Source organism: Rhamphochromis sp. 'chilingali' (assembly GCF_963969265.1).
Source record: "Rhamphochromis sp. 'chilingali' genome assembly, chromosome: 14".
NCBI lineage: Eukaryota > Metazoa > Chordata > Actinopteri > Cichliformes > Cichlidae > Rhamphochromis > Rhamphochromis sp. 'chilingali'.
In genome coordinates this window covers 392,154-413,433 of record NC_137941.1, presented here as the reverse complement: position 1 = coordinate 413,433, position 21,280 = coordinate 392,154, and the positions used below count along the sequence as shown (strand labels likewise).

Genomic DNA, 21,280 nt, shown 5'->3' with positions numbered 1-21,280 from the left:
GCTTGCCACAGCAACGGTCCTATCACATTATTATTGTCCACAGCTCGCCTGATGCTTCCTGTCTTACCTCACTGCTAGACTCGAGTTTTGGGACAGACACTTTAGAAACTGTGAATTGTGGAACTGGAGACGGGGTGAGACCAGTGTCCACACGGGAGGAGATTTCTGTCACTCCCTGAATCTGGAGCAACCAACACAACAAGAGTCAGAACCTCAGGAGGATTTTAAAATCTGCACAGTATATTTAGAAGATGACTATGTGATTATCAAGAGATTTGTGCTTCAAATGTCTTTTTTATGGTTGACTACGAGGTGACTTCACAGAGATGAATCGGTCATTATTCACCAAATAATTCAAACAAGACTTTGCCCAAAGACACATTTCATACATAATTAAATAATTGATCGGACATATGGACTGTTTTTTCTGAGATACTCTTTTTGTAATTGTGCAAAATCATCTTTTGTAACTTTTTCATTTTGATGGAAAATAAAACATCCATCTGTTCTCTTCAGCAAAAAGGGGGGGGGGGGGGGGCTGAGTAAAATACCAAAATAAAAAATAAATGAAAGAATTCAAATCTGCTGATAGTTTGGTCAAATCTCTTGGTAATCGTTGTTCACTGGAGGCCTAGCTAACCTGAGGCTGCAGCACGGCTGCTTCACGTGTAAACTCCTGAGCAGTAGAAAGCATGTGCCCACTTTGCACTCTTGTTGATGTCAAAGCAGCTTGATAGCTTTGATCAGCAGCCACGGCGGCGGCCTGCTGCCTTAAGTCCACCTCTACAGCCTCGTCCTCTTCAGCTCGACCCCCCTCGACAAGCGCGGGCTGACGGACACGAGCAAGGTCGACGGCAGCCACCACGGTGGCCACTGCCCCCGCTCTTTTCCCTCCCTCAGCCTGGAGACACAACAGATCTCAGGACATCCAGCACAGCGGTACAGAAACAGACAGGTTCATGGGGGAAATCACTTTGGTAAGTATCTCCATCCCCTCGTTCAAAGAAAAATACAGAGCTGGGAGAAAGACCTGATTTGCCCAAATTTGCATATAGACTGGGTTTAGTTAGCTCGACTCTGTTAACGCAGGTCTAAAACTCTGGGCTGGATGGTTGTCCAATAAACAAGAGGCTATTGAATGAGCTTCAGAGGTAGATCTTGGATTACGGGCAGAGCCAGATTAGCTGTCTCCCCAGCTTCCAGTTTTTTGCAAAGCTTAGCCTGACTCCAGTTATCCAAATGAGATAATGAGGTACTACGGTTTTTAAAGCCTGACCCATGCAAGCTTAAAGGTTTAAAGTCATTTGAAGACAGCACATTGGTTCATCTGTTTGTCAGCAGTAACATTAGCTGCAAAGAAAAGTGACAGCCACAATCTTGTGGCGACACAATAAAACAATAAGACCAGTCTTCTGAGTTAAGCTGAAGCGATCTCAGACACATCAGGAGGATGTGGTATCAGGAGGACATCAGGTATTCTGACAACATCGTCAGCTGAACCGAGCCAGGCTTGCTCTCTACTGGAAACAGGTGCTAAAGTCTTGTGGTTAAACACAGAGGACACAGCTCTTTGAGGGTGTATTTTCCTCCTCTTCTGTGAGTAAAGATGTTGCTTCTTGGTTTTTAAAGTTTTCACATGTTTCCCCCCCCTCACCGTATGAATCTGTGTGGGGCTGAAAGAAGTTACAGTCCCGCCCAGCCTGCAGAGATGTCCCATCCCTCATCATCCAGGGTAAAACGCACATCATCAGCTTCAGATGATTCTCTTTTCATTTCAAAGACCAAATGTTCAGACTGCTGTGTGATGCTGTGCCAATGATGTGAATATGAGCAGGGCAAACAATCAGGCACATTAGAACAAGGAACACATGGAAAAGAATTGGCTGTAAGGTGGAGGAAGGTGGATGGCAGGTTCTGTTTTTCAGAGTAAACCCATAATACCTTTAAACAAGGACCTGAAATCCACCGCAGAGGCTGTGAGACATGAACGTCACAAATAGAGAAGTGGAAGTAATATTTCATGACCAAACACAGTCAGGGAGCTGATGGTAACGCAGCTGAACCCGAAGAAGAGAGACTCAGGAATCTGGGAACCTCACGTTTCATTGAAAATGCCCATTTTTTGTAAAGTGTCTCCTGGAATGGTTTATCTGTGGATGGGAATATGTCGTGCTACCCCAGGGATGCTCACCTGTTTGACCATGGTGACCTGCTGCTCCCGGACCAACTGAGTGACAGTCCTGCCCTCGGCCACGTAGTCTTCCTGCTTCCAGGGCGGGAGGACGTCACCGGCGGCCTGCTTGTGTGCGGCGATAGGGGACGGGACTGCCCTGAAAGGTGAGACTGAGAGTTACACAGCTGCCCTGATTGGTTTATTCATCGAGCACACCGATCAGCAGATCTCTGTCAGTAATCATTCGCTGACTTCTTTCCATGTAAAGGTTACGAACAGGCAAATAACAGCCAGCGTTAACCCCTCCCAGACTCTACCCACCTGACAGGCGTGGGCGTGGGTGCCTTCACATGTCTGACAGGTGACGGTGACTGTTGCCGTCCCCCGGTCACCTTGGCCACCAGTGATGGCTGACTTGGTGACTTGGATGTGGGTTTCGGAGGAACTCTGGGTGGAGTCTTGTGAGCCAGCTCTGCGCCCTCTATCTGCATCTCCATCATGGCGGAGGCCTGGAAACTGGCCTCCATCTTCTGGGGACGGACAGCAGAGTTCATGAAGTTAGATTAAGTATGAGTAAATTAGACAATCACACATTTCTTTGAGGATTTTTTTACCTTTTCTACTCTGGTGTGTCGGGTCTCTGAAATCTGGGCGGTTGAAATCAAGGTCTTTGTTTTCTTTGCTGGAACGGCTTCTTCGCCTGAAAATGTCTCTTCTTTAGTCTGTGTTTTTCATCAAAGCAATTTCCAAAAGGAAGAAGAAGCAGAGACGAACGGTTCTTACCCTGAACCAGCAGTTCGGCTGTGGAGGTGGCCCGTCCGCTGCTGTTGGTGGCTGTCACCGAATACGTCCCAGAATCCTCTGGGAAGGCTTCAGCAATCAGCAAGCTGTGCAGGTCTCCGTCCTGGATGATTCTGAAGTCGGTGGAGCTCTGGATCTCGGCCCCTTCTCTGTAGAATTTTACCCCAGGTGCGGGGATCCCGGTGACTCGAACATCCAGCCTCACCTGGCTGCCCTGTCTCACCGTGGAGCTCTGTAGTCTCTGAATGAAGCTCGGAGGCACCGTCTCCGCTGGAGAAGGAGGTACAGGTCGCTTTATATCAGCTGATCTCAGCATTTCGTTGTGCAAGTACACAATAAAATAAAGCCAGTTTATGACTTTTTAGAAAACTGAATTTTTAATAACAGTTTGTTTTCAGTTTGATTCAGACGGGTGTTAAAAATCAGCTCATGATGTTGCAACGTCTGCCGACCGTTATCCACTGCTGTTTATCCTTTGAGAACTCTGGATGGCAGCTAAATGATAACATATACACAAACAAACCTTCTTTACAATCTATAAATATCAAAATTTTAACATTAAAATTTGCTGTTCGTAGCAGCTTTTTTGAAAAGAAATGTATGGGAAATGTTCATGGAGCAGAAGTGCTTTAGTTTACCACTTGAAGTCCTCCTGTGAGCTCACCTGTAACTAAGAGTTCGGCTGTGCTTGTGGCTTGTCCAGCACCGTTGGTGGCTCTGACAGAAAATCGTCCGCTGTGCGCGGCGGTCACAGCAGGAATCCTCAGAACAGCGCGGCCATCGCTGAACGAGATCTGAACGCCGGGCAGAGCGGCAGCAGAAAGTACCTGGCCATCACGGAACCAGCTCACCTCAGGAACTGGAGAACCTGCAAAGAGATGCATGAGACTCTGTCGGAGAACCCACAAACCAACATGCACCAAAGGATCCGGGACTAAGACCTGAGCCACAAAGTCAGTGCTTTCAGTAAAACAGTGAGATTTTAATGCATGAAACAAAAATGTGAAAGGAAAAGCAAACGACGAACGAGTGGGAGAAACTTTATTAAGAGTTTAGCAAATTTTCATGTTCAACTTTTTATTTGAAATTTAAAAAAATCATCTTTAAGATTAACGTTGTTCACATGAGGTTTTCAAATTGTTTAAAAATATAGAAACTGAAAATGTGATATTTATTTAGCTAAAGTAGAAATTAAACATTTTAAAACTGGGTGGATGGATTCAAAAATACAATTACTGTTTAAAATATACGAGAGCTTTAAAGGAAATAAGAACTAAGATCAATACAACAAAGAGTAATTCTTTTGAATCATGAGACCGTCAGTGAGATGAAGTCAGAGCAGAAAAACGTCACTATCAGGTTTGTTTTACCTGGTTAATCATGAAAGAATCAAGACTAAACTTCAGAAGCTTCATATGTTTCCTTCATGTGGCTTCATCGTTACCTAGCTCGACCTGCAGAGCCGTCCCTGTGTGACTGATTGCACCAGTCTGTCAGGAGAATAAAGGACGGCTGCTCTTATACTCACTGGTTAAACTTAGAACAAATGACATTTCTCCTTTTAAGTCAAGCAATCATTGGGTCAAAGCAACAAGAAGCAGACTGTTCTCCCCTCAAACACTGCCACCAATAGCAAGCAGCAATGCAGCAACCATCTCAGCTCCCTGTGGTTTGGGCTGTTTGGACTTAAAACAGAAAACTGAGGGAGAAAGGCTGAAGAGCCAATCAGGAGCTGTCTGTGTAAATGTTGGCACATGCTTCCCCTGAGTTCCTGAAAGGGAAAGGCATCTGCTGAAATTCTGTCAGCTTTATTTTTATCACAGGCATTGACTCCAACCTTCCAAATGTCAGAATGTCCCTGAAAGCAGCAGCAGCCTGTAAAAGCCTCGCTCGCCACGAGAAAAGAAAGAAAGGTGACGAGAACATTTACCCCTCAAAAGTCCATCATTTCTCTCTATAAATACAAAGAGTCCAGATATGAATGTTGCACAGTCTGCAGTGAACCTCTGTACCAGCTGCATGGCTTCAATGTCTAATAGTTTTTATATGAACTTTAACATTATTTCTCTCCTTTCTAACTAATGAAGTCAAACATCTGCTCATTCTTTGTATCTCCAGTGTAAATACAACAGTGTCAAACATCGTCCTCTGCAGAACGTCACCATCACACGTTTCTCTTACCACTAACTTGAGCCTCGAACGTGGCGGCACTACCCTCCAGTGCCACGACGCTCTGTAGCGGCTGCGTGAACGTCGGCGCTTGAGTTGACATGATGATCGGCACCCTGGAACACAAACGAGGTGATCAGCCCAGAATAAAGAAAACAGCAGCAGGCTTTGGTTTCATTGGCAGAGAAACTGACAGATCAGCAGCAGGTGGAGCTAATTCTCCACCTGCTGCCACTAAACCAGTGCAGGAGTAGAGCAGCCACTAACAGCTGCAGATACAAACAAACCTGCAGCCTTTTTAATACGAATGAAAAAATCATCAGATTTTCACTTTATTGTTTCAGTCATTGCAGGACAAAAACGAGATTACAACATGTTTTTACAAATATGTAGATTTTATGGCTGCATGAGATCAATGCAGTGAGATGAAAGATGAATAAGTGCTGCCAGGCTGAGGATGCAGACTGGGTCAAAAGGTGTGGAGAACTGTGGGTGTAGCTGGGTGTAGCTGGGCGTGCAGAGCAGCGGAGGAACCAGAGTGGAACCTAATCTGAGCAAATACAGAGAGACGTGAGAGCAGAACAGCCAATCGGACGGCCTCAGGCTGGAGGCCGAGGTGGTGGAGCAGCAGATGGAGGCGAAGCTGCAGACGGAGGTGGAGCATTGTGGATGCTTCTTCTCATAATGTTGTTTCTCCAGAAAACTTCAATGATTCAGTTTCAGTTTAGCTGCTGTGTTATTTGTTGCAACCTGTGTTTACTAGTTTATTCGAATCCGTATTTTAACTTTATCTTCTGTGATCAAATTTAAAACTAATAAAACAAGTTTTATGTTAAATACTCGTTTTGTCAAATTTTACTTTCATTGAGATAAAATAAATGATTCATTCAGTCATTTCTTTCTTCTAGTGCTGATCGCTCATCCTATTCTTTATATCACTTCCTGTTTCCCACGCTGATGCTGACATCATCACGCTGCCTGCCTTCTGTGAACCAGTCAGCTTCCATTCTCTGCTTTAAATCACAAACACGTGTTTTTCTGCTGCTTTTCTTGCTGTGTGATACATTTCTTTCCTGATAATGTACAAATGTCTCTGATATCCTACATGTGCATATCCAGATTGTTCATTTGAACCTTTAGATTTCTTTAGTCTTCACACTGGACAGTCCACAGGTGAGTAAATGGTTGTGACGTGCACTTGGGTATGTTGGCTGTTATATTCTCTGTTCTCTCAGTCCTTTGATTGGCCGTGTTGTTGTGATGTCATAGCTTTGTGACGATGCTAAGGTGTAGCTGATCCCCCGCTGGGATGGTGCTGTAGATCCTGTGTTTATAGATGTAACCAACATATAACAGAAACACTTTTCTGATGTTAGTCGTTGTTTGCAAAGGTTGAAGAACATTCGTACACTTTCAGCTCCGTCCATCGGTCCACAGAGCCCGTCTGTGTCACAGGGCGAGAAAGCTCTGTCGCGTTAGAACCACAAAGGAAACGAGAACCTGTGAAAGCCCATCGAGACGGTCACCGACGCAGCAGCTACTGCGACTCATGCAGCACACTCTGGGTGGAGACGTGTTAGATAACCACTGTGTGAAAGAGTCACTGACCAATCATGTGGCTGAAGTGACTCCTGTGAGGACGCCTCATCAGTCCTTCAGCAGGATGATGTAACAGTCAGGCAGAGCTGCTTCCTCTTAACAGTGAAACTGGTTTAATGATAACTAAGTACCGTCTGCGTGAGCACGCCGATGAACAAGCTGCGCGCTCACAGCAGTGTTCAAACGATCAGAGACGCTGACAAAGGGTTTCAAAGGCTCATCAGCGGCAGCATTAACTGACTATTATGATCTAAACACTGCACAAACTGGGAGTCCCCGTGCTGATAAACAGCTTAGGATAAACTATAGTATAGTTTATCCTAAGCTGCTGTAAATAACAGAGCAGAAGAAGAAATCCAGTTTTTACACTGAGGTGACCCAAACTCTGAGCTCTGCATTCAGAGTTGCACCTGCATGTCGTGCTTGCCTGGGTTGGTAGGAACACAGGATGCATTTGACTAATTGATGAAGTGATTAACTCTACTCGGGTTTGTGTTGAGGGACACATTTACATGTAGTTAAAAGCAGCTGGATGGAAATGTGCTGAGTGTCTCTGCAGCTTCACTCAGAGGTTTGAGTTTCAGAGCTGTGAGACAGGTGAGACGGACGGCGGCTATAAATGTCTGACGGGCGGCAGCAGCTGCAGGTTTGCACTTTTACAAAGAACATTTATGCTGCCGCTGACACAGAGATGAACAACATGACTCTGATTAGCATGCTGGAAAAAAACAAACTGATTTTAAATAGAAATAAAAGTTTCCCTGAAAATACAAAGTCTGATGAAAAACTCAAATGTGTTCTGGTGTGAACTGTTAAAGGTCCACTGACCAAACACTGATCATGTCCACTCTGCTGTGACCTCAGTGTGGACGTGGACCAGTTTGTCTTCATTGATATAAACAAATTCAATTCAACTTTATTTATACAGCACCAATCACAACAGCATTCAGCTGAAGGTGCTTCATACTGTAAACTCATCCATCATCTTCAACATTTAATTAGCTGTTTCCAAGTAATTATAACCATCAATCATCAGATCAGATCTAAAGCTGAGTCTGCTGTTTTAACTCTTTGGTTCCTGATTTTACTGCAGACTAAAAACCATAATAATAATAATAATAATAACAACGACGCATGTTATTAGTCAGTGCAGTGATGCAGTGGATCTTCTCACAGGTTCGTGATCTTTAAATAAATGGAGCTCGTTGTTGTTTCCACTTCATGTGACACAAACTCTTACAGGTGAAATGTGCTGTGGAGTGTTTTTATCCACCACATTGTTATTTAGACATGATTCTGTGTTTATGTTGATTTTGTTCTAAAATCTCTTCGTGGCAGAATTTGGACTGAAATGTTGATTAACACAAATCTTTGATTTTGCTGTGAAATCTTTTCAGACGAGTCACTGTGGGTTTTCCACGTTTGTCTCCACTCATGTTCTTATTTCAAGTTTCTTTCTCTCTGCACTCTGGTTTCATGTTGCTGACAAATAACCACGTTACATATTATTGAAGCATTAAATTAAATGGTTCTGATTGTTGATTATTCGCTGTGGTTTTTGTAAAAAACAGAAACAAAGATGTTGTGCTTTCAAAAGCTTTTTCTGCCGTAATTAATTAAAAACATCTTTTGTTTTGTTTTTTTATTTTGTTACAATTTTATGAATTTAAAATTTAAAACCTCAATTTTCTCATCATAAAATGGAACCACATAACGTGTTGGTTATAATTATAAGTGTGATGAAATTAGTCAGTTTATTGATATTATGAGACTAAAGCTCGGGTAACATAAAGTCATTTTTATACTTTTTTGGCACAAACAGGCTTCCATACTTATCTGAGAATCAAACAGTCAATAAAGCTTTGATTCAAAGACAACTCCCATTGAAACCTTATAATGACAGGAATAAATGAAATCTTTCACCTGTAAAAGCAGCTTAATGACACTTCATGTAAATGTGACGATCAGATCAAAGACACGAACAAACATGAAGCCGTTTAAACGTCGTTCCTTTTGTGTCCACGATGCAGCTGCAGTAATCCTGGTTTAACGCTGGCTGCAGTCTAGCGTGCAGCTGTTTCTGCTGTCAGACAGTTATTTAAAAACCTTTACTGTCACATGGTTAACATCTCGAGTGTGACGTCGCATTTATTGACTTTGGACGCTCAATCACAGAAACCCTGTAAAAACGTACAGCTGGAGTCTGAGGACGAGTGTGAAGCTCCTTAAAGTAAGACTAAAAATCCTCCAGTGCTGTGAATCTGAAGTCTGTGGAAACAGGCTGAACCACTCTCACACCTCTTTAAGGAGCTGGTGATCAATAATCAGTTACTGGTGATTGATTTGTTCCTGCTCTCTGACTGTGACACTGAACGCCTCGCTGGGACAGCTGCTGCTCTTATTCAGCGCTGTCAGCTGATTTCAGGCAGAGTTGTGAGTCTCTCACCTTCTCTGTGAACTTTCAGCACCTGATCAGCTGATCGCAGCCTTATCAACAATCAATACGAACACTTCGCTTCATCATAAGCCAAACAGGATCAGACCTGATAAACTCAGCCCATATTTACAGATCGAGCTGAGCGACAGATAAGGCAGTGGCCAAAAATATCCACCACCCCCTCCCCAACCTCGAGCAGCTTGATTGACAGACAGCATGTGGCGCATAGCTGGGGGTGAAGTGATAGCCCTGCTGCTGATTCCCTTAAAAAGCCATCAGCCGCCCAGCTGACAGTCCACTCTCATGCTATCAGCAGCTATTCTTGGCCTTCCTGGGGTCAGTGCACAGCCCGCTGAATAGGGCCAACCTGCAATCTGCACCCGAAAAACATCAAACCAACACAAAACCCAAACACAGTTCACCCAAACCCCGAGCCCTGACCCCCCAATCGCCGTAAACCCCACGAGTCAGCATCATTAGGGGACCGGCGAGTACTCACTTGTATCACAAGAGTGCCTGAAATGATGGGACGGAGCCCGTCAGAGCAACGAGCAACGGTCTCCTTATCCAGGAAGGTTTTTCCAGAAAAATCCAAGATGAGAACGGTCGAGCCTCGAAATATCCCCCGAAAAAAAACAAAACTACACAGAATAGAGGCCGTGTAGTTTTGCTTTCCCTCCTCGCAATCCCTCCACCCGAGGCGAGGTTGGGAATGCTCAAACTGCTCAGGAGGGCCCAGATGGTGCTTTAGGGTTTTATACCAGGGGGACAACCTGCATCATCAGAGCACCGACGCTCCCCATTGGCTGCTGAAACACTCAGGGGGCATGATGGGACATAGCAGCCATTTATGCACCCTGCAGCCTGTGAGGCTGCCCACCCCGATCCTCTGATTCGGATCAGGCTAAGAGTGTGTGACGGCAGCTCGTTCACACACACCTGAACCTCCGTGTTTTAAAGGAATCGGAGAGAACAAGTTCTTCTGCAGACCCAGAGTCACTGAGAACTGCTGAGCAAAAGGAGGCAGAGGCTGTTCCTGTCAGTCAAAGCCCCCCTCCCACCGGCCGGCTGTTACAACACCCCAACAAACCCACGCTTCATATCTCAGGAGTCAGCGGAGCTCCTGGGGCTCATCCTGTGGATCAGAACCTTTCTGCTGCTTCATGGTTTGGTAGCAGAGTTTAGTAATGCAGCTGTCAGTCGTCCATCATTGTCCTAGCTTGACCTGGAGGTCAGTTAAGTCCACTAATGTAAGAAGTGATTTCGGTGACAGCACATTGTGTAAGTTGTGTATTGTTGCTCTTTATAGACACTTTCTGTTTGTCTGGATCAGTTTTCATGAAAATTTGGTTGCACCTAAATATTATTTACATTTTTTTTCAACATTTTGCTTTTTGACTTGTTGATTCCTGAAGGTAAAATCTGCCTTACTGAACTGTACACCTGAAGTGTGTCATGAGTCTCAATCTTGGTGAGTTTTTCCTGCTTTTATCAATCAGGTCATCCAGTGACAGATGGAAGCAGTGCTGGAATCTACTGCAGGAATGTCTTAAAGACATAAAGACCTGGATGGCCGCTAACTTTCTGCTTCTTAATTCAGATAAAACTGAGGTTATTGTACTCGGCCCTGAAAATCTTAGAAATATGGTATCTAACCAGATTCTTACTCTGGATGGCATTACCTTGGCCTCCAGTAACACTGTGAGGAACCTTGGAGTCATTTTTGACCAGGACATGTCCTTCAACGCACATATTAAACAAATATGTAAGACTGCTTTCTTCCATTTGCGCAACATCTCTAAAGTTAGAAATATCCTGTCTCAGAGTGACGCTGAAAAACTAGTTCATGCATTTATTACTTCCAGGCTGGACGACTGTAATTCATTATTATCAGGAAGTCCAAAAAACTCCCTGAAAAGCCTTCAGCTGATCCAAAATGCTGCAGCAAGAGTCCTGACAGGGACTAGAAAGAGAGAGCAGATTTCTCCTGTTTTGGCTTCCTGTTAAATCCAGAATTCAAAATCCTGCTCCTCACATACAAGGTCTTAAATAATCAGGCCCCATCTTATCTTAATGACCTTGTAGTACCATATCACCCTATTAGAGCACTTCGCTCTCGCTCTGCAGGCCTACTTGTTGTTCCTAGAGTATTTAAAAGTAGAATGGGAGGCAGAGCCTTCAGTTTTCAGGCCCCTCTTCTGTGGAACCAGCTTCCAGTTTGGATTCGGGAGACAGACACTATCTCTACTTTCAAGATTAGGCTTCAAACTTTCCTTTTTGCTAAAGCATATAGTTAGGGCTGGACCAGGTGACCCTGAATCCTCCCTTAGTTATGCTGCAATAGATGTAGGCTGCCGGGGATTCCCATGATGCATTGAGTTTTTCTGCTTCACTCACCTTTCTGTACTTAATCATTAGTTGTTAAGCTCCGGCTCTCTTCCACAGCGTGTCTTTTTCCCGTCTTCCTTCCCCTCACCCCAACCAGTCGTGGCCCCTCCCTGTAAGGACAAACTGGTTTAGTTGCTGCTGTTTCACACGTGCTTGTTTCTTGTTAAACATCTTCCTGTGGAGGATTACATGTTTGTGTTTCCACCAATCACAGTTAAGCTCAGATGTGAAGCAGCCCTCACTCGTCTTCACATTAAAGGTGCCTGAAGTGACGCAGCTGTTGTCAGTGGTGTGAAAGCCTCAGCAGGTCGATGGTGTGCAGGACTCATCGTCTGTGGCTGAAACAGACTCACACTGCGGTACTTTATTCACAGCTGTGATCTTGAATGTGTTTCTATTGTAATTCTATTTTTAGTCACAGATGTGAGCGAGCGTAGTGAGAGTTCCCGTGTCTGCCTGGCTGGGCCGTCTGTCGGCTAAAAACAAGCTTCTTCACAGGAAGTTAGCCGGGACTGAGGAAACTATAAATCACAACAACAACGGAAGACTGGGAAGATTTATTGGTTTAGTAAAATGTACTAAATTAAACACATAAATGAGGAAAGCTGAGACTGACTGCAGGAGGCTCCAGGCCTCATGAAACACGTCCTTACATATAGGCAGTTCATCACGGCTGCTCACAGATCTACTGTTAGAGGAGACGTGGTTAGTGACGGCACAGGAGGAGCTTCCAGTGGTTTAAGAAATACTTATTTCATGTTGTAATTCAGGCAGTTACCAGTTAAGGATTTTGTGATCTAAACTGAGGACTAATTTTGCCATATGAAGCCTTTTAAATGAAAATAAAGATACTTTGTCACAGGACTGACAGGTCAGTACAAAACTGGACTCAGCAGGTAGGTTTACAATATATTTATTAGTTAAACTGGAAATCGTGACAAGGCAACAAAACATAGAGCTTGTTGTGGCCTGGGTAACGTGGCTCGGTGGACGTGGATCTAAAAACAGGGAACGGGCGCAGAGATGCAGACTGGAACGGGACAGTTAAGGAGTCACATTGTAGGAGGAGGAAATGATGGGAGAGGGGTGACGTGATCCGGAGTGAGCTGAGCGGTGTGGAAAGGCGGTGTGACCTGCGATCCGGACGTTCCTGCGATCCGGACGTTCCTGCAGGACGGCAGGCAGGTGAGACACAGAGTGATTTCCCAAATGGAGAGACAAATGTCAGCGTGAGGCTTAAATCACTCTCTTGATGGCCTGCCATCAGCTCCAGCTGTGAGGAAGTGGAGGAGGACGTGGCCCCGCCCAGGGACGGATACCAGGTAGGCTCGGGAGCCTGATGGAAAGTTCCAGCCACAGACCCGGACCATGACCCGAAGACTGCAACAGAAAAACGACAGAGACAAAACGCAAAGAGACAAAGAACACACAAACATTCACTGCCAGGTGCAAACGTAGCCCATGTGAGGTTTGCAGAGCACTGAAACGTAGGAAGGACCAGAGTGTGAGCTCGTTAGAGGGATAAGACACACGGGCTGCTTATTCAAGTATGAAAAAGGTTCTCACAGGACAGCAGTGAATATTCCACCAACAAGTGTAAGCACCACAAACAAAGAGACGTTTTCCTCTGGTTTGGACTCTGTTAGCTTTAATCGGACGAACCAGGATCCAGTCAGGTTGTTCCAGCGTCACACAGGTCACCTTCTCCTTCAGCGAACACTGAGCAGCTCCTCGGGGTAACGAGGTGTTCAGGTTAAGAGGTTCATCATCAACGATGGTGATTTTTCATTTTTATCTTTGTTTGTTTTTGTATAAACAATGAAAGGTGGTGGATTAGCCAACTGGTCATGATCAACTCTGGGCTGGACCAATCACAACACATCCGTATGTAGGTGAAAGGGAAGCGATTCGTGCCGGACTTCAGCTGGAATGAAACAAAGACACAAAGCTGCAGTTATTCTGTGTCTTTGCTGCCCAGCTGCCTCTTCTCCTCTCATTCTCCCCCCTCCCTCTCCTGTTGCTACTTCAATCATGATCAATGATCAGCTGATGGTGATCGGGTGGTCAAGGCGCGGACTCCCTCCTGAAGTGAGCTACTTTTTAATATCTGAAACTTTTTAAATATCTGAAACCGGTTGCTACTGTTGACCGTACATCGAAAGCTTTGAAATGAATTCTAGCCTCTGTGTCTGATGACTGGCTGCTAACATTAGCTTCTTTGTTCAAATATTATCTATGTTAGCTATGGCCTCCACAGTCACCTGACCTGATCCCAGTGGAGATGGTTTGGGATGAGATGGAGTGCAGAGTGAAGTTAAAGGACCAACAAGTGCTCAGCATCTCTGGGAACTCCGTCCAGGCTGTTGGAAACCATTTCAGGAGACGACCTCACGGAGCTGATGGAGAAGAAGAGCGAGCAAAGCAGGGATCAAAGTAAAGGGGGCTGTTACAAAGAAGCTAAAATATAAATCATGATTTGAGTTATTTTATTTTACACTTTTGTGTTTACTACATGATTCCTACATAATGTGTTCATTGATATTGTTGATGGTGATGGAAATAAAGAAAAAACATTATGTGAGAAGGTGACTGACTATGCTGGATATTACAAGTTATTTTCATGGAGGAGGATATTTTCAGCTAGTAGCTGCTTCAGATTAGTTGTACCTGGGCAACGTCAATGTTTTAATGTCAGCATCCTCACTTCTGATGTTAACTTGAAATATATGCACCTCTTATTTTCTGATGAGAGAAGTGTGGAGCTGAAGGTTATCAGCTTGCTAATGCTCGATTCCTAATATGTGAAATGACCTGCAAATGCTGTGCTGAGACACTTAATGTCTGAATGTTAATCTCACTGTAACATTATCATTTGTGAATGTCAGAAGCAGCTAATACTAACCTACTAACATTTGTAATTAGGCAGTTGCTGTTTTTGCAACTACCTTGCTATAAGTAGTTAAACTTGGCAGTTAATGTAATCCTGACTGACGCCGAGCATGTAATGCTGATTTCTGTGTCTGAAATATCTATTGTCATGTACCAGTAACTGAGTAAAACTACCAGTTGAATAAACCCAGCTACACTGAATTAGATTCAGCTAAATTAACGAGTACTGACCGCCTAACCTAACCTAACCTTAGCGTTTAAAAATACATGATTGAATGGGTAAAGTGAAAGTCTGAGGCTGTGCTGCTGCTGCTGATCCATTTCTGTCTCTGCGGCTCAGATATCATCAAAACTAAATGTGTTTAGACCCTGGAGCCATTAGAGCTGCTCAGAGCAACAGCGCCTTCTAAAGGCGCTCAGGAGTACTGCAACAAACCCACACTATCTGCATTCACTGATGAACTTTATCTGCATTCACTGATGTAAAGCAAACGTATACACAGTCTGATTTTTACTTTTCTTTATGTGACATCAATGTACGATCCAATCGAGTTACTGTCATATTACTTTACTTTTCTTTGTTTTTTAGTATTATTTCATCGCTCCAACCTGAACAAAGAGCATTAATAATTTAATGATTCATGGCAGCATAGTGCACGGTGATTAGCAAGAAGGTCGTGAGTTTGATTCCACCACCTGGCCGGGTTTTCATGTTCTCTCCGCGTACTTCCTCCCACAGTCCACAGGCATGCAGTTAGTGGGGTTAGGGTTAGTGCAGGGGTGGGCAACTCCGGGCCTCGAGGGCCGGTGTCCCTGCAGGTTTTAGATGTGTCCTTGAACCAACACAGCTGATTTAAATGGATAAATTAGCTCCTGCAGTTCTCCAGAGGCCTGTAACGAACTAATCATGTGATTCAGGTGTGTTGACCCAAGGTGAGATCTAAAACCTGCAGGACACCGGCCCTCGGGGCCTGGAATTTCCCACCCCTGGGTTAGCGGGTGAATCTAAATGGCCCACAGGTGTGAATGGTTGTCTGTCTCTATGTGTTAGCCCCGTGACCTGCCTCTCGCCCTATGGCAGCTAGGATAGGCGAACCCTAACCCCACGACCCCGACAAGGATACGCAGCATAGAATAGATGAATCACTGAAATAAGAATGAGCGCTTCCACAGCTGATCAATGGCTTAAAGAGAAAAATAACCATATATTCAGCTACACGACTTAAACACACAAACATCAGAAAGCTCCAAATACATTTATTGTTCACAAAAGATGGATGGATACCATGAAGCTTTGGTTAAAGTGACAAGATTTCAGTTTGATTTAGTGGCCCTGAAACTGCTCGCTGTCAGTGGTTTGAGATCATCTCAGGATGGATCAGTTGTTGATGATTTGCAGGCTGAAGTTTCCTGCAGCTCACCTGGATGAACAGCTGGACGCACCGGAAGAAAACTGTTCACGCCAGATATGATCTCTGCTATGCAAACATTTCACTCTCCCGCGTTTCTATGCATTTTAAAGCTCATGATCTCAGAAATCACAATTCTGCATCTTTTCTTGTGTTTAAAATGGACCATCGACACCATCACTCTGCAGTGTGGATCAAGCTTTCTCTTGGGTCGGAGCTCTAGGATAAGCAACAACGCTTTGTGCCAAAAGAAAAAGTCAGCTGACTGCTTTTGTTGTTTTGCTTTCTGGGATTTTTGGATCGATTCCAAGACGACGCTGAGGCTCAAACTGTGAAAGAGCGAACACAGGGCAGCACTTTCCCACACGGACGCCGTGCAGTCGAGATCTGTACCAGACTGAGAGTCGCTGGGATATCCTGGAAAGGACAATCAATTGTATGATATTCGCACAATATCATACAATTGATTGTCCCAAAAATCAGAACAGAATTGGGGGAAAGAGGCTTTTAAATACGCTGCCCCTGCTTCCTGGAATAATCTGCAGAAGGAACTGAAATTATCAGACTTGGTTACCTTGGGAGAGTTTAAGTCTGTCTTAAAGGAACGAGAGAACAGCTCTTTTACTCAGTGTGATTGTTTTTAATGTAATCTTAATTTGATCTGTTATTGTATATTTTACACATGTTGGTATAGGATGTTGTATTTGTTTTAAATGTTATATACCTATGTGGTATGTGACTTTTGTTGCCATGATGCCAGGTCTCTCTTGGAAATGAGATTTTTAATCTCAATGAGATTTTTTACCTGGATAAATAAAGGACTAATAAAATTTTTGGTGAGCGTTGCATAGGGATGGGTACCGGTGTCCGGTGCCATGATGGCACCGGTTCTGACATAAACGGTAGTAACCAGACCGAAAAGCAGCGCACATTTCGGTGCTTTATTTCGGTGCTTTTTTTTTCCTGAGCTGTGATACACTTCTAGCCAATCATTTTACGTTTCCGAGGATAGTAGGCGGGGCCAGGCACGTACGTTCTTTTAGAGCAGAGCTACAGATTAAAAATGCCCAAGGCGAAGCGGTCAAAAGTCTGTCTGTACTTCACAGCAAAATATGCAAACTCAGCAGCAACAAGTGCTTTAAGCTGATACTGTGATACTGTCAAAGGAGGTAACACCAAGAATCCGATGAAACACCTGGCGACGCATAGCGTTTTTTTTTAAAGCCGAGAAATGCGCCGTATTTGATAGCTTGCTGCGAGACCTCACACCGAGCGCATCTACTGCGGGTGTGGTGCCTGTTATCGGACCCGGATTTAGCAACATCCCCCAAAAACCCGAAGAGGAGAGTCCTGGCCCCTAGCCCTGCCAGTGTAGCAGAAATGATGAGGATGATGTTGCGGCTACTCCAACCAATGGCCGCGGCAGGCTAAACATGAGGACCCTGATGACGCGCAACAATAAACGCATACCATACACTTCTGTATCATTTGCTTCTTTATTTCCACATGCAACCATCCAATATATACATCGGCACATAGGATTAACTACTAAACAAACGCACAGATTGCACAAACAAATAACTGCAACTTACGAATAACTGCACTAGCTACTATGTCAAAATTGCAGCAGCAGGAGATACCCATCCCTAGTGTTGCATCATCTTTATAATTAACAAAAAACAAAGATGCACAACTCCAGATAGAAATCAGTGTCAAACTGAAAACGAACCAATCGCTTTAATTAGCCCTTTAAAGCCCCGCGTATCGTATTTGACACGTGTGATTTCTACATCATCAGTGTGACTTTTTTTTACCCTCAAAAAATTATATAAATTACATGACACATTTTAATGACTAAATTGCAAAAATATGGCTAATGTAGCAAATGTGATACAAATGAAAAATCATATACAGTGGGGCAAAAAAGTATTTAGTCAGCCACCGATTGTGCAAGTTCCCCCACTTAAAATGATGACAGAGGTCAGTAATTTGCACCAGAGGTACACTTCAACTGTGAGAGACAGAATGTGAAAAAAAATCCATGAATCCACATGGTAGGATTTGTAAAGAATTTATTCGTAAATCAGGGTGGAAAATAAGTATTTGGTCACCTCAAACAAGGAAAATCTCTGGCTCTCACAGACCTGTAACGTCTTCTGTAAGAAGCTTTTCTGTCCCCCACTCGTTACCTGTATGAATGGCACCTGTTTGAACTCATCATCTGTATAAAAGACACCTGTCCACAGCCTCAAACAGTCAGACTCCAAACTCCGCCATGGCCAAGACCAAAGAGCTTTCGAAGGACACCAGGAAAAGTATTGTAGACCTGCACCAGACTGGGAAGAGTGAATCTACAATAGGCAAGCAGCTTGGTGTGAAAAAATCAACTGTGGGAGCAATCATCAGAAAATGGAAGACATACAAGACCACTGATAATCTCCCTCGATCTGGGGCTCCACGCAAGATCTCATCCCGTGGGGTCAAAATGATCATGAGAACGGTGAGCAAAGATCCCAGAACCACACGGGGGGACCTGGTGAATGACCTGCAGAGAGCTGGGACCAAAGTAACAAAGGTCACCATCAGTAACACACTACAACGGCAGGGAATCAAATCCCGCAGTGCCAGACGTGTTCCGCTGCTGAAGCCAGTGCATGTCCAGGCCCGTCTGAAGTTTGCCAGAGAGCACATGGATGATACAGCAGAGGATTGGGAGAATGTCATGTGGTCAGATGAAACCAAAGTAGAACTTTTTGGTATAAACTCAACTCGTCGTGTTTGGAGGAAGAAGAATACTGAGTTGCATCCCAAGAACACCATACCTACTGTGAAGCATGGGGGTGGAAACATCATGCTATGGGGCTGTTTTTCTGCCAAGGGGACAGGACGACTGATCCGTGTTAAGGACAGAATGAATGGGGCCATGTATCGTGAGATTTTGAGCCAAAACCTCCTTCCATCAGTGAGAACTTTGAAGATGAAACGAGGCTGGGTCTTCCAACATGACAATGATCCAAAACACACCGCCGGGCAACAAAGGAGTGGCTCCGTAAGAAGCATTTGAAAGTCCTGGAGTGGCCTAGCCAGTCTCCAGACCTCAACCCCATAGAAAATCTGTGGCGGGAGTTGAAAGTCCGTGTTGCTCGGCGACAGCCCCAAAACATCACTGCTCTCGAGAAGATCTGCATGGAGGAATGGGCCAAAATACCAGCTACTGTGTGTGCAAACCTGGTAAAGACCTATAGTAAACGTTTGACCTCTGTTATTGCCAACAAAGGTTATGTTACAAAGTATTGAGTTGTATTTTTGTTATTGACCAAATACTTATTTTCCACCCTGATTTACCAATAAATTCTTTACAAATCCTACCATGTGGATTCATGGATTTTTTTTTCACATTCTGTCTCTCACAGTTGAAGTGTACCTCTGGTGCAAATTACTGACCTCTGTCATCATTTTAGGTGGGGGTACTTGCACAATCGGTGGCTGACTAAATACTTTTTTGCCCCACTGTATATGCAGATTAAAATTTGATGTATTGTTATATATTTTGCCTAAAGGCTCAACAAACACACTATTTTGAAAAAAATTTAATGTTTCTGGCAGTTATTTCATGGTTCAGGTTTTAAAGGATAAGGCATAATACATGACTGAGGGTTAGTGTTAGACAGTATATGTGATCCTGGACAGCCTCTAACAGAAAGATTCGCTGTTGGAAACTGTTAGGTTTTGTATTGTTGATTGTCATTTATGCTTAGAAATATTTAACCATATATGCTTAGAGGTGTATAATCAATTGTGTAGTGATAGGCTGTGTGATCTTTAGCAGGCTACAAAGGCTTGGTGTGTATTCCACACTAGAATGCACACCTACATCCTGGGAGTGTGGGAAGAGGTCGTACCTTGTCTTATTGTTTTATGGTAGGATAAACGTGGCTATGTCTGTTTTGGGCTAAGTGCCTTTTGTTTAGATGAACTGTTGGACTTCCAGACCAGCAGGTTTAGGGAAGTCATTTATGGGGTCACACTCTGACCCCCCCCCCCCCCCCCCCCCACACACACACACACACACAGTATTCTTTGTTCACATGTATACCTATGTAAGATGCTATGGCAAGAAGGCAGCGGGTCCAGATGGCATCAGCTCGAGGGTCGTCAGGTCCTGCCGCGGACCAACTGTGTGGGGTGATGGAGCACCTCTTCAACCTGAGCCTGAGGTTGGGAAGAGTCCCACAGCTCTGGAAAACCTCCTGTGTTGTACCAGTGCCAAAGACTTCACGCCCCAAGGACCTCAACAGCTACAGGCCGGTGGCTCTGACATCCCACCTGATGAAGACCCTGGAGCGGTTGGTCCTGGCTCAGCTTCGGCGCCTAATAAGCTCATCACTGGACCCACTTCAGTTTGCCTACCAGCCTGGCATTGGAGCGGATGATGCCGTCATTCACCTCCTACATCGTTCCCTCGCTCACCTGGAGACCGCTGGAAGCACTGTGAGAATCATGTTCTTTGATTTCTCCAGTGCCTTCAACACCATTCTTCCCTCGGTTCTAAAGGACAAGCTGGTGAACTCTGGAGTGGACCATCACCTCACTACCTGGATCCTGGACTACCTCACCGACCGACCACAGTATGTGAGGACTCAGGGCTGTGTGTCGGACAGGGTCGTCTGCAGTACGGGGGCCCCACAGGGAACGGTTCTGGCTCCGTTCCTCTTCACCATCTACACTGCAGACTTCTCCCACAATTCCACCCAGTGCTTCCTGCAGAAGTTCTCTGATGACTCTGCAATAGTCGGCCTCATCACTGATGGGGACGACAAGGAGTACAGAGGTCTGACCCAAGACTTTGTGGACTGGTGCCAGCTGAACTACCTCCAGATCAACGACAGTAAAACCAAGGAACTGGTGGTAGACTTCCGCAGGCACAAGCATTCTCCACTGCAACCACTGAACATCCAAGGTATGGACATTGAGGCTGTGGACAGCTACAGGTACCTTGGTGTTCATCTGAACAATAGACTGGACTGGACTCATAACTCAGACGCCCTCTACAGGAAAGGGCAGAGCAGGCTGTACCTGCTGCGGAGACTCAGGTCGTTTGGAGTGGAGGGCCCACTCCTGAAGAAATTCTATGACTCTGTTGTGGCTTCTGCTATCTTTTATGGTGTGGTCTGCTGGGGCGGCAGCATCTCTGCTGGGGACAGGAAGAGACTGAACAGGGTGATCCGAAGGGCCAGCTCTGTTCTAGGATGCCCTCTGGACCCAGTGGAGGTGGTGAGTGACAGGAGAACGGCGGCTAAGCTGTCATCCCTGATGGACAACATCTCCCACCCCATGCAGCAGACTGTGACAGCACTGAGCAGCTCCTTCAGTGCACTCAAAAAAATGAAACGTTGACTTTAATTAAAATTATTT

At 44.8% G+C, this 21,280-nt stretch overlaps 1 protein-coding gene across 1 annotated transcript in view; it reads right to left on the bottom strand.

The window, feature by feature from the left end:
* Positions 1 to 9,905, bottom strand: part of ttn.1 (titin, tandem duplicate 1) — a 176,964-nt gene extending 167,059 nt beyond the window's left edge. The window contains exons 1-9 of the mRNA XM_080902216.1: positions 9,679 to 9,905; positions 5,156 to 5,259; positions 3,639 to 3,842; positions 2,957 to 3,244; positions 2,788 to 2,873; positions 2,495 to 2,703; positions 2,192 to 2,330; positions 641 to 901; positions 68 to 181 (exon numbers count right to left, since the gene is read on the bottom strand). Coding sequence (XP_080758342.1) covers positions 68 to 181; positions 641 to 901; positions 2,192 to 2,330; positions 2,495 to 2,703; positions 2,788 to 2,873; positions 2,957 to 3,244; positions 3,639 to 3,842; positions 5,156 to 5,246 — 1,392 coding nt within the window. The 5' untranslated portion in view covers positions 5,247 to 5,259; positions 9,679 to 9,905. The remainder of the gene's footprint in view (positions 1 to 67; positions 182 to 640; positions 902 to 2,191; positions 2,331 to 2,494; positions 2,704 to 2,787; positions 2,874 to 2,956; positions 3,245 to 3,638; positions 3,843 to 5,155; positions 5,260 to 9,678) is intronic.
* Positions 9,906 to 21,280: the final 11,375 nt, after the last annotated feature.